This window comes from Periplaneta americana, chromosome 2 (genome assembly GCF_040183065.1).
Source record: "Periplaneta americana isolate PAMFEO1 chromosome 2, P.americana_PAMFEO1_priV1, whole genome shotgun sequence".
In the NCBI taxonomy this organism is placed as follows: domain Eukaryota; kingdom Metazoa; phylum Arthropoda; class Insecta; order Blattodea; family Blattidae; genus Periplaneta; species Periplaneta americana.
The window spans coordinates 162,757,823-162,771,511 of record NC_091118.1 but is presented as its reverse complement, the minus strand read 5'-3'; the positions used below and the strand labels follow the sequence as shown (position 1 = coordinate 162,771,511).

At 36.2% G+C, this 13,689-nt stretch overlaps 2 protein-coding genes across 2 annotated transcripts in view; one reads left to right on the top strand and one right to left on the bottom strand.

The window, feature by feature from the left end:
• Window positions 1–10,301, bottom strand: part of LOC138694736 (pyruvate kinase-like) — a 40,262-nt gene extending 29,961 nt beyond the window's left edge. The window contains exon 1 of the mRNA XM_069818738.1: window positions 10,150–10,301. Within this exon, the coding sequence (XP_069674839.1) occupies window positions 10,150–10,173 (24 nt within the window). The 5' untranslated portion in view covers window positions 10,174–10,301. The remainder of the gene's footprint in view (window positions 1–10,149) is intronic.
• Window positions 1–13,689, top strand: part of LOC138694737 (probable phosphoserine aminotransferase) — a 45,326-nt gene that overhangs the window by 9,438 nt on the left and 22,199 nt on the right. The gene's annotated exons all lie outside the window — the stretch shown is intronic.

Below are 13,689 nucleotides of genomic sequence, written 5' to 3'. Positions count from 1 at the left end.
AATCAATAATAAGTGAGATATTTCGATTTATTTAATTCAGGCCCCCTTATAACCCCTCTTTTAAATAATGTATTTTGAATGCCATATAGCCTAAAATCTAAGTTACAACGAACTTAATTTATATTCCAATTTTCATCGAAATCCATTCAGCCATTATCGCGTGAAAAGGTAACAAACATACAGACAGACAGAGACAGACAGACAGACAGACATACAAACAAAAATGTCAAAAAAGCGATTTTCGGTTTCAGGGTGGTTAATTATATATGTTAGGACCAATTATTTTTGGAAAATCGAAAATTACCAGAAAAATTTCGGCTACAGATTTATTATTAGTATAGATAAATAAAGTACAATGACGATACTCTCCAAACCAAATGTAAAGATTTCCTTCGTGAATTTTAGTATAAGTAGATTAACCCTCAACTGTTATCTATGGATCAATATAGACCCATATTGCTTGATATCTTAATGTACACTTAAAAGCGATACCAGTTGAGGGTTAAACTTACAAATGAAATCTGGTTCGTATCAAGCAAAAATGATTTTCTTGCTTACTTACAAATGGCTTTTACAGAACCCGGAGGTTCATTGCCGCCCTCACATAAGCCCGCCATCGGTCCCTACCTATCCTGAGCAAGATTAATTCAGTTCCTAGTTATCATATCCCAACTCCCTCAAATCCATTTTAATATCATCCTCCCATCTACGTCTCGGCCTCCTCAAAGGTCTTTTTACCTCAGATCTCATAACCAGGCTTCGGCCTAGGGACACAGAGTAACCAGTACGAGGTTTAGTGTACACGGAGTATAAATGACGTCATGAATCGTGTGCAGTCACCCGACTACAACAGCACAGGTGGTTGCGTAATGTGCATTACCGTGGAACCGTCTAGAGTCGACCTGGGGGTCTAGATTCGACCACTGTGTACATTTCCTAATTTCACGTGTTTATTCCAATAGAATTTCCTACTAGCCGCCACTGCTTGCTTCCAGCTGACTGATAACACTTCCCCTTTCAATCTCGCAAGGTAGTGCCAAACGTATTTTTCGTCCTTGATTATGTAAAATTCATTGTTGCCAATAGCAAAAATAGTAAGAAAAAAGTACTCTGTCTAACTTTTAACAATTTAGCCTTGTTTAACTATAATGCAATGCAAAATAACTGTATTTCTGTAATCAGAATTTTAAGCTTAACAACATATTACAACAAAAAATATTTTTCCATATTATTGAGAGTTGTCAGAAGTTGAAGTTGTATTCCAGTACAGAGTCGATCATGCAGGCCTGTGGAATTAATCCATTCGAGTCACAAAGAGTCCTTAATAAACTACCACAATCTGGTATGACAGTCTCTCCAGAATCTCAGTCCACACCGGCAATAGTGGGAGAAGCGGTCATCAAAGTGCTCCAGGGCATGAGATATGAAAAATAATTGGCTGCCAAGAAAAGGAAAAGGAAAATTGAGATTGAACCAGAAAAAAGTATTATGAGTATCAGTAGACCTACTGAAGACGGAACATCTCAGTCAAATGAAGAAATCTCTCATCCTGTCTCAACTGAGGAGACCAGAAAAAGAGAAGCCAAGAAAAGAAAACAGAGAGGATAACAGGAGTCCAGTGATAGTGATGAAGACGGACGACATTCCACTAAATATTCGTCAGATGAATGGGTTGAAGAGGAAGATAACAATGATAATGACAATTTCGACGACCCTAAACCGGGGGATCGGCTTTTAGTTAAGTTCCCAACTAAAAATACAATTAAATTTTATGTCGGTTGCATTGAGGAACTTGTTCCAGGAGAAGGACTTGAACTTCGTTTTGTTAGAAATTGTGGTGAATTCCAGCTCAAATATCCTGAGGTGGAGGATGTGAATCTTATTGACTATGTTCAGGTAGAACGAAAACTAAGTGCTTCTGTTTCTATGGAGGAAGAGGAATTCGTAAAATTTGGTGTTGATTTTCAGGGTTATGATATGAATTAGGAGATGGAAACTGTATTTTCTGTATTTTTCAGGGCTATTTTATTAATTAGTACATTAATAATGTGATAATGTTGCGTGTAGTTTGACGTAATTTTATGTCTGCTAATTAATTAAATATTTTCTATTAAATTTATGAGCCTTAACCTATTTAATATATGCACATTAAAATAACTGTTTAAAATTCGCATTTTTCTATCCCAAATAACTTAAAAAAAATAATATAGTAAATAATAATAAAAGCATCCAAAAGGAGGTCGATAACGACCGGAATGAGAGCAAACGTTCATTTACATGTATTTTTAATATGGTGGTCGACTAACACCATGTACAGGGTTGAGTCGACCGGCGTTTAAAATTTGTTTTCCTCAGTGACCGTGGAAGTTCATAAAATGAAAATAACAGAAAACAATCCCTGAGTTGTGGGCTATAACATACCATTTTCAGTGAAATAGTAGATAGCATTGTCTGTGAAGTAGCGTTAAAAGTACGAAAAAAAGTGGTCGACTCTAGACGGTTTGACGGTACCGTTGTGTGTGTGGGTCTATTGCTGCTTGGCACTCTCTTATACTATAAATTACTATTGCTTAGCGAAATTTTCAACTGCATTACTTTTTCAGAGTCGAAATTCCACGTGGGCGAGAAATGGCCGATAAATTTTGCTTGGAGCCCTGTATCAGGAACAAAGTTCTCTAACGTGCCGTAAACTACAGCTTTACTTTTCTCCCGGGACAAGTCATAACACTCATAACAATGATTTTATAGCCATTTAAAATTCATCTCCCTAGGCAGGGCCAGATCTAGGTAGGTGCCGCCCCTAAGCAGTGCTAAAATTTGCCGCCCCCCAACTCCCACAAACAATTTATGAGAAGCTATTACACAGGCCATATTTAGTTTCAATTAGTTTTAAATTACATGTTACAATTCAGAAAACAATAAATTACTGGAATCAAAATACATGCATCTTACTTGTGAAGTATAAAGATTTCCCTCGCACTTTCTTCATAGAGAAAGCATTGATGATGTCATCAAAGTTGATCTGAAGAAGCACATCAGACTCGATGCAAAGAAACATATTCAAACTTATTCATTTTTGAAACAAAATTGATTTGTGAAAGCCAGGCTGTGGTTTATTTTTAAGCATTGGTTTTGTTGGTGACATGATTATTACGAGTATTTCTTACTTCGTCAGGAAGTATAAAATAAATTGAAAATAAACTCAAACTCTTTGCGGTATAAACCTTTCATATTGAATTATGTACTGTACGGTACCGGTAGTGCACATGTTGGAAAGTGATTAAATAGTATTGTTGACGATATAATTATATTGGAAATGTACCTGAGAGTTGTGGTTACCATCCATAGCGATAAATAACTATAACAAATAAACACACATCCAATTTGATTTTCAATAATGCATTCTTGTTTATACAAGTAGTTAAATTTAAGCAGTTTCATAGTATAATAACGTGATACTGGCATTACAATATAACTATGCAGCTACACACTTTCCTTTTACTCTCGCCGCGACCGCGACAATGCGATAACAAAACAATATCCAACTTTCACAAGGTGTTCAAGAACAGACTTCAGAAAATATTTACCAACAAGTGTTTTAAAAACAAGTTTCACCGTAAAAAAAAGGAAGAGAGAGAGAGAGAGAGAGAGAAATTGCAACTGTCTAGATTGCCTAGGCCTAAATCAGGCACTGCCCCTAGTCCGTGTTTGAACCCGGAAACCCCTGACCCCGTAGCTGGCATGGTATTATCACCGCGATCTCATGGTTAACATTCGGCAGGTCTTTGAGCGGCCTCGTGCATAACATTCGGCAGGTCTTTGAAATATAATTGTATTATTGTTTTCAATTTCTTATGTCGCCGCTCCAATCACTCGCCTCAATTTCAATATTGCAACTAATAAGCTGCTTCCATTATTAAATGACACCTACTTGTCTAATCCACGTGGACTAAAACCGAGGTTGCAATGTCTTGTGCAGAGGACGAACATTAAGGTATGTGATTAAAAATTATTATTAAAGAGTTATTATTAAGAATTAAGAATGTCGTTTATGAAATAATAATAATAATAATAATAATAATAATAATAATAATAATAATAATAATAATTATTATTATTATTAACAATATAACAAACTAGTGCTTATTCTTATCGAGGAAGTAGACGTGACAACGTGACGCTTAGAGTGAAACCTACAGAGCAACAATCGGTCGGCAAAATTATGTTTTAAAAGCACACCGCACGTTATTATATGATGCCGACATGTTAAGCATGAGGCCGCGGCGATAATATCCTCAGAAGTTTAAGTTGAATAATATCAGCAGTTGAAGACGTCATTAAATAAAATACCGGTAGTACGTATAATTTATTGTAATTACATAATCGTCCAACTAACGGCTTAGGACTTCATTTTATGTCCCCACTTTGGTATTCCAGAGTCTTTCCCAAGTTTTATGCCACGAGCAGCGTCTGAGTCAGTGACCTCTATTTAAAATTTACATTTAACAATAAATATTCTTTCAAATTTACATCGAACAATAAAAGTTGGAATGACACAGCCATCATGCATCGGTAACATGGAACAGAATCGTGCTGTACGATAATTATTAAGAATGAATATTTATGTACATTTCACATAATCGTATGCCTGAGTAGGTAACAATAGAGTCATCATTTACTTAATGCATTCACTTTCTACTGGAAGGACTGGTGAACTCACACGACTGTTTCTCAGGTGAAGGTAAGATGTCAGCGTAAAAACCATTTTTTATATAAGAGGCGGAGAGGTATTTTCTATGTTTCCTTAACATACGTGCTACATAGATGACATCCTTATGCTTCTACTGTAGTTTTAATAATAATAATAATAATAATAATAATAATAATAATAATAATAATAATAATAATAATAATAATAATAATAATAATAATCTGTGGTGCGACAGCCCATGAAGGGCTAAGACCGATCAGCCGGCTGCTGGCCTCGCGTCTATATGCTTGAGCAGAGGTGAACGATCATCCAACCAGAATGGAGGTAGCCTGTCGTGTCGTTAATACTATGACCCCCTCCAGTCGTTGCAGTTGGTTTTGCGTAACCGGATTTCGCAACTACCGTTGCTCCCGAAATTCATCATGATGCTGTGTGGACACCGGTCCCACACACACTGGCCGAAATTTCATAAGAAAATTTCTTCTGTCATGAGGACTGGAACCACGTCCATTTGGTATCGTCATTCTGAAGCCGCGTATTCACGAAGTGAGGCATCTTCGCGAGGCTGCCTCATGAGCTTCGCTCAGTGTATACCTTGCCTGGTAAGGGTGCGAGCCTGCCTCACCCGTGTGCCAATTCAGTCGGTTTTTGGATGTGATCAAAGGTGCTTCGCAGTGATTAACTCGTTCCGTGTGGATTGTTCGTTAATAAAGATGCCAATCACGCAACCCGATGTTAACTGCCTCAATTGCTGCGCACCAACTGGTGGCTCACGCTGCTTCGCGTTCTTGCCTCGCTACTCGCTACCAGGTATATATATATATATATATATATATATATATATATATATATATATATATATATATATATATATGCCACTTTTGTATTCAATCTATGAGTTTGTAATATTGGACAATTATGCATAACTGTCCATTACTCTTCTCGTGATCATATTAACAATAACATATATAGTCAGTAGATAAAATTGAAAATAAAACTTTCATTTCTTCCTTACACGCTACGCTTCGTGGTTCACAAAAATGGAGCAACCATTCAATCGACAATTTATACCAAAACTGGACAACATTTATTCAAAAGAGAAATTGTGCCTAATATCTAGATGTTGAACTTTGGACTGTAATTGTTACCAACCTTAGCAATGCATTCATTTTGTAATTTGAAACAATTTTTAAAAAATCCTTTGAGTGGGTCGTTAACAGAGCTGGATTTAGGTATAGTCCGCCCCCAGGCAGTGCTATAATTTACCGCCCTCAACTCTCACAAACAGTTTTTGAGCAGCTATTATACCGGTTATATTTCAATTAAATGTTACAATTCAGAAAACAATAAATTATTGGAATCAAAATACATGCATCTTACTTGTGAATTAAAGATTTCCTACGCATTTTCTTCACAGAGAAAGCATTGATGATGTCATCAAAGTCGATCTGACGAAGCACATCAGACTCGATACAAAGAAATATATTCAAACTTATTAATTATTGAAACAAAATCGATTTTTTTGAAAGGCAAGCTGTAGTTTATTTTTAAGCAATGGTTTTGTTGGTGATATAATAATACTTATTTACTTACTTACTGGCTTTTAAGGAACCCGGAGGTTCATTGCCGCCCTCACATAAGCCCGCCATTGGTCCCTATCCTGAGCAAGATTAATCCAGTCTCTACCATCATATCCCACCTCCCTCAAATCCATTTTAATATTATCTTCCCATCTACGTCTCGGCCTCCCCATAGGTCTTTTTCCCTCCGGCCTCCCAACTAACACTCTATATGCATTTCTGGATTCGCCCATACGTGCTACATGTCCTGCCCATCGCAAACGTCTGGATTTAATGTTCCTAATTATGTCAGGTGAAGAATACAATGCGTGCAGTTCTGTGTTGTGTAACTTTCTCCATTCTCCTGTAACTTCATCCCTCTTAGCCCCAAATATTTTCTGGTCACGAGACATAATCATATACTTAGTCTTTTCGGGATTTACTTCCAACCTTATCGCTTTACTTGCTTCAACTAGAATTTGTGGATTTTCTCCTAACATATTCACGTCATCCGCATAGACAAGAAGCTGATGTAACCCATTCAACTCCAAACCCTGTCTATTATCCTGAACTTTCCTAATGGCATATTCTAGAGCGAAGTTAATAATAATAATAATAATAATAATAATAATAATAATATACCAAGTAAGAAATTATAAGTAAATTGAAAAACAAACTCCAAGTCTTTGCGGAATAAACCTTTCATATCGAATAATACTAAATATAGTCCACTTGCTGGAAAGTGATTAAATAGTATGGTATTGTTGACGATATACTGAATTGTAAAGGTAACTGAGAGTTCTGGTTACTATTCATAGCTGTCGAAACACTAGGCTCCTAGTGTAAAGAAGCAAAAGACCTGGTTTCCGAAATTGGCAGAAGTTTGGTGACTGTTACTGGAGACCCTCACTGCACCAATTACCTACGGCAACGAATAGGAATAGCCATCCAACGTGGAAACGCAGCCAGCATTTTGGGAACCTTTCCAGACGCCAATTCTCTGGATGAGATTCATAGCGATAATATAATAAACACACATCCAATTTGATTTTCAACAATGTATTCTTGTTTATACAAGCAGTTAAATTTAAGCAGTTTCATAGTATAATAATGTGATACTGGCATTACAATGTAAATATGCAGCTGCACATTTTCCTTTTACTCTCGCCACGGTCACGACAATGCGATAACAAAACAATATCTAACTTCCACAAGATGTTCAAGAACAAACTTCACAAAAGATTTACCAAGAAAGGTTTTAAAAACAAATTTCACTGTAAAATGAAAATTAAGAAAAAGAAAGGAAAAATAAATAAAGGAAAGAAAAAAAGAAGAGAAAGAGAGGGAAATTGCCCCCCCCCCCCCTGGAAATTGCCGCCCTAGGCAACCTAGCCATGGGCTGATATGAGTTAAGATATGAAAGGATCGGAGTGAAACCAAGTGTTACGATACATCATTATTAACGAACACTGTTACTTGATATAAAATAACTCAAATTTGTTGGGTAGACTAAGCCTCAAAAGCTTCTTACGAGCTTTGCCACTGGTAAGACGGCGGATTTTCGGTTTCGATACTGAACGTTAGGTGTACGTCAGTTGTAGGGAGTCATTGAACTCACTGCTACATCTTGTCGCTGTGTAGGAAACGAGATTTCGCTGTCTGGTTATTACACTTTCTGAGAAGCTGTTCTATAATGAGAGGGCTCCCGGAAAAAATTATCGGCCATTCCTCGCAAAGGTCAAACTTTGGAGATAGCACCATAGGTCCGTATCCATTGCCCATCGTGGATTTGTATTAATCTTCACCACTAATCAATACCATACCCATAGAAGAATAGTGTACTTCGAAGTGAACAGGTCCACACCTGTGGAGTAACGTTAGCGCATCTGGCCGCAAAACTAGATGGCCCAGGTTCGATTCCCGGTCGGGGCAAGTTACCTGGTTGAGGTTCTTTCCGGGGTTTTCCCTCAATTCAATATGAGCAAATGCTGGGTAACTATCGGTGCTGGATCCCGGACTCATTTCACCGGCATTATCACCTTCATCTCATTCAGACGCTAAATAACCTAAGATGTTGATAAGGCGTCGTAAAATAACCTAACCTATATCGAAGTGAAGATCGAGTGTTGAGCTATCCTGCGTCAAGGGAACGTCATCAAACATCACCAGAAAAATCAGAATGAGCTTCAAAGAAGGATCGAATGAACTTAAAAGCAATCCTATGATTAGAGAGAAAAGGACTCTCAATGTTTTATCAAATCTTAATTTATTCCGAAATTTAATAGTGGTATGGTTTCTTTAAAAATACCAAGGTCGATGCCTTTCCCAATTCTCTTCTCTTGACAATTCGTTATCAGAAATTAGTCACCAGATAACAAAGTGTAAACACTTCCACATTATTTACTCGTAAGACTATGTTATTTACTGACTTGAACAAATGTTTTATTCAAATTAATTTGCATTGCATTTAAAGAAACATTAATAAAATTCTATGTGTGATATTACGAAACCATTCATTCAGGGTGAATACGTCAACTTAGATGCTACCTTTAAATAACAGGTATAGTTTAATATGATGCTCCGTATATATACACAAGGTTTTAAAGATATATCTTTATTTGAGCTTATCTGTTTATCACTGACATTATGTAAGCGTAATTTGGAACATAAGATAGAAACAAACTAACTTAACGAGAGAAGATCTCCGAAAATCATCGGTCTCTAGCTTTTTGGATCATAAAAAGAACGTACAGTCATATAAAACATTTAGATTATTGCAATTAAAATTAAAATAAATGTAAATAAACTGGCTACAACATATCTCACTAATTTATGGTGAAATTCTGACTCCGCCATAAAATTTTAGATTATAAACTTTAAAGGAGAAGAATTACGGAGGGATTTTTGGAGAAACTGGTAGACGAAATTCATTTGAAGGTCGAAACAGACCACACAGGTCTAAATTAGTGGCGAAAATGATGATGATGGTGATTATTATTATTATTATTATTATTATTATTATTATTATTATTATTATTATTATTATTATGTAACCGTTTTATGATTAAGAACTAGAATGTGACAGAAAGTGAATATGAAAGTTAGGAAAGTACAGTACCTGTATAACCCTAAAAAAATCCATCGCTTTCGGCCAAAATTGAACCTATGAACTCTGAACCCAATAAAAACACGGTAACCACTGAACCATAGCATAACACAAATTTAGAGAATTTTGGAATCAGACATTATTATTATTATTATTATTATTATTATTATTATTATTATTATTATTATTATTATTATTATTATATCGAAAACATAGCTTTGAACGTTTTCACAGATAATCCTGTCATTTAGAATGTAGCTATCACAACAAAATTGTTAGACTACTATTGCAGTAAACAGAAACTAAAACCGACATTCTGCGTTATTTGCTTTTAGAGTAGGCAGTAGGCAACCGGTACTGTTGAAAACTCCCGGCACAATCTACAGACAATGTATTCGCATTAGTATTCTCCAAACGGATAAGATCACGATTTGGTGGCAGGAAAACGGAAGTATTCGGCGTGTAAACTTGATGATGCTCCACTCATCCGACTGACTTGAAAACGTTTAATTGTCTAGTTCCCTTACGAAATACTTATGGTATTATTTCAGAGAGCGTTTAGTTTTGATTTGCGGTTCTACGTCGAATTTGAGCACGAGATGCAAGGATGATAGTTGTTTCTTTCTTTTAATATCCGCAACTTTCCCTATGAACTATAAGTTTTAAGAACATTGTAACACAAAACGACTGAAAATGTTCGTTTTCCTTGACAACGCTAAAGGCTTATTTATGCTTCTGTACGCAACTGAAATTCTTGAAGTGTGTTTACTTACGCCAAATCTCTCTATAGCCTTCATGTTGTACTGCTGATGCAAGCGACTTGAAACACGAAATTGCCTCCTGCCAGCTCCTGATCGAATATCCCACAGAAGTCTACGAGGACGACACCAGCAGCAGTAGCCGATATAGGGAACACAAAGGTCAGGGCGTAACAGGGTGGGGATAGATCCTTTTCTCTGATAAGATGTACGAATGGAAGATGTTCGGTTCGTCCACTCTCAACACTTGAATTTACTACGTCACCACACTAATCTCTGCTGACAGCAATAATCCTGGGGCTATTTACAATATCACCTGTTGCTTGCATGTAAATAGATGTCACCTCTCTCTCTTTGTCTTATTTCTTATATTCCTACTTGCTTTGGTGTACACGTGGTATAAGGAGTGGCCTTGACGTTGCTTACAACTACAGGCAACAGCCAGGGGTTTGAATCCCGAAAGTGTCTAAGGATAATTGTGTTTTGTATTGTTCTTTTAAGCATGTGGCGGAAGATTGTGTCATGCTGATCATATGAGAAATGTGCTCAGCAGTATAGTTGAGTAGACGATGATAACAAACAGAAATAGATCATCGAGATAATACGTTAGATTCGGGAGCGTTATCTCTCAAAGTACGTCCTCTTCCCGCCATAATTCTAACATCACACCACAGGCAAAAGTTTAAGACACTTCAAATAAATAGAATAAATTTGATTGTAAGTATTTGATTGGATTTTTTTTATTTCTAAAACAGAGACTATATAACATTCACTTTTACAAAATGCTTCGTATCAGTATTTTAATATCTTGTGACTCCTCTCCGAGGCTTCAAAAATTCCTTTACACGTTTTGGCTTATTTTGGACTATTTTTAAACATTCCCGGGACATAATGCCATTCCAGATTTCTATATTCTCTCCATTCATTCCCTCTTGTTTGCAGGTCTGAAAGTTGATACTCTTGCTCCATTGATGTTTCACAAATTTTCAATTGGGCTGAGATCATGACTATACCAAGGATTTATATGCATTACATATTGTCAAAATATGCATTCAACGATGCACTAAACAACCTTATAATAAGTACTTAAATATATGCACTAAAATAAAAAGAAATAAGCTGATTAAGGGATGCACTTCTAATGATATTCAGATAACTTCTAACTGTACTTTTATTTTTAAAAAATCTGATAACAAGTGTGAAATAATTTCACTCTTTTGTTAATGCAACTGCTTTATCCGTAGTTTAAATGATAATACACTGTAATGTCCCTCCCTCCCCCCAGTTTTCTTTTGTGATAGGACGCCTTTTTTTAGTTAATAAAAGCCTGTATGCTGAAAATGAACGTTCAACATCACAGAATGTAGATTAACTGAGCAAACTTAAAAAGAGATATCTTTGTAAGATCCAGCAGTCAAAGTTCAGATGCCACTTTCTGCAAATTACTTAGACCACTATTTTTCTGGCATTATGCTAGATTTTTTTTTAGATAATTTCTCTATGATCCTTTCAGCTTTTCCTCTGCATCTTCAACTACCGCCAATGAGTCACGGAGAGGTAGATCCCTGGGCTCCAGTTTTTCAATGACCTTAGACAGAAAGGAATAGTTTACCTTACTACTAAAAATTCCAGGCTTTCTTGCAGACAGGCAAACCGGCGCCATGACCTTTATAGGTACTCGCTAGAACTTTAGGGTCGGCTATCCGTAGTCTGATAAGTTGTTTCTTTTCTTCTTCTTGGGGACTGGCTCAAATCAAGCGCATTAACAACCAAACATATTAGGATGTTTGGCCATTCCAAGAGTTGCGATTTCTTTGAGCGTGGTTGTAACAGTCATCCCTCTCATCTCAAGGAACTTTTTAATGTTTCATCGTAAAAATCAATGGAAACAAAAAAATGGCAAAATAGGCAGTTATGTTGTTTAGTCAACTCCCGAAGAGAAGTCTGAATCTCACAAGTGACATCAAGAAGACAGCACTTATGAGTTAACTAGACCAGGGGATAATGGGGTAGGGTGGCCAGTTCCTTTCTCCCTTCATTGCACACATCATCCTCTAGCTACATATTACACTAATCAAACTTCAGATGCATACAAACAGCAATTGTTCTTCCTCTGACACATATCGTCAAGTGAGATGTAGACCTACTGTCTGATAATAGATATACATATCAGCCAGAACCTCAATCAGAGGATATAGGCAGTTATATGCAAATTAAATTAAAATATGCACTTTTCACCAAAACTGATGAAAAGTAATAAGTGTATGCCTGAAATTTGCGTGGTATTTAAATAGGGAGTGAATGTAAAAAATGTAGGTACTTGATAGTAAGGTTGAGTTTATAAATCATAATTGAGGATAACTATCTTCCATAATTTTGCAGATTAATGGAGGCCATAAAAATTGGTTCCAGCCAATCAGGAAGAGACAATCCAATGTCTCAATTCTCAATTTATGAAGGGACTGTATCCTTTCCGGGCCTACTCTGTCATCTATACCAGATATGTGGAACACTTTTATTCTACCCATGATTACAAAGTGAAGAATCGTATGAGTCTCTCGTTTACGATTCAAAAGAATACTTGGAATCATAGACTGGGATGAGTTCTGAACAAACCGTGAATGAATCGTTACAAACGATTCGTAATGTTTGATTGAATCGCTGAAAAAGAATCGTGTTGCCCAGCTCCAGTTTGAAATCCTTATAATATTATGTCTTCCCATTTTTCGATACTATCGATAGTCGTCACAACTATCGATAGTATTGGAAACAATTTGACTATCGATAGTTTCGATAGTTGAAGTCATAACTATCGACAGTATCGATAGTAGGCTACTATTGACTATTGCTCATCACTACAACAAACCACAGAAATCTTGGATGACCAAAGAAGGGACTGAAAGAACAATTTTTGGAGTCGGAACAGGCCAATTAGGTCGGTGAAGATCAAGACGAAAATGAAGAAAATGACAACGATAAATTCAAAATAGATATAAAATCTATTATTTAGTCATATTATTTACATTTATATTTTATTATATTTAATGATCCCTGAGGCCATCAATGTAAAATTCGCTTATGTTCAATTTTAATTGATAAATAAATAAATAAATAAATAATATATATATATCCGGGGCGGATGCAAGGGGGGGATTGAGGGGATATATCCCCTCCCGAAAATTTGAGAAAAATACAAAACAAGAAACAAAAATAATATTAATTTTAATTCGTGAATTAGAGAGTTTTCCACTTAAATTCTCTTTGCTAAAATGTTAAATTCCAAGAACTGCAGGAAGACAAACACAGCGTTCTTACTTCAAGACAGAGAGTCATGAAGAGTATTTTAGCCTTTTAATTTTCCTTCTCTTCTTAGACTATTATTTTCATTAGTCAGCTCAAGGACAGGTTTTTAAATCATAAGGGAATCCTAAAGTCCATACAAACTTCGCTGCCTAAAAACATAGTGCAAGCATTAGATGAAGATTTAGAAACTGCTGTTGAGGCTGTAGTAAATCAATGTCCCAATGATGTTGATGCATCACCAGAGTCTTTCTT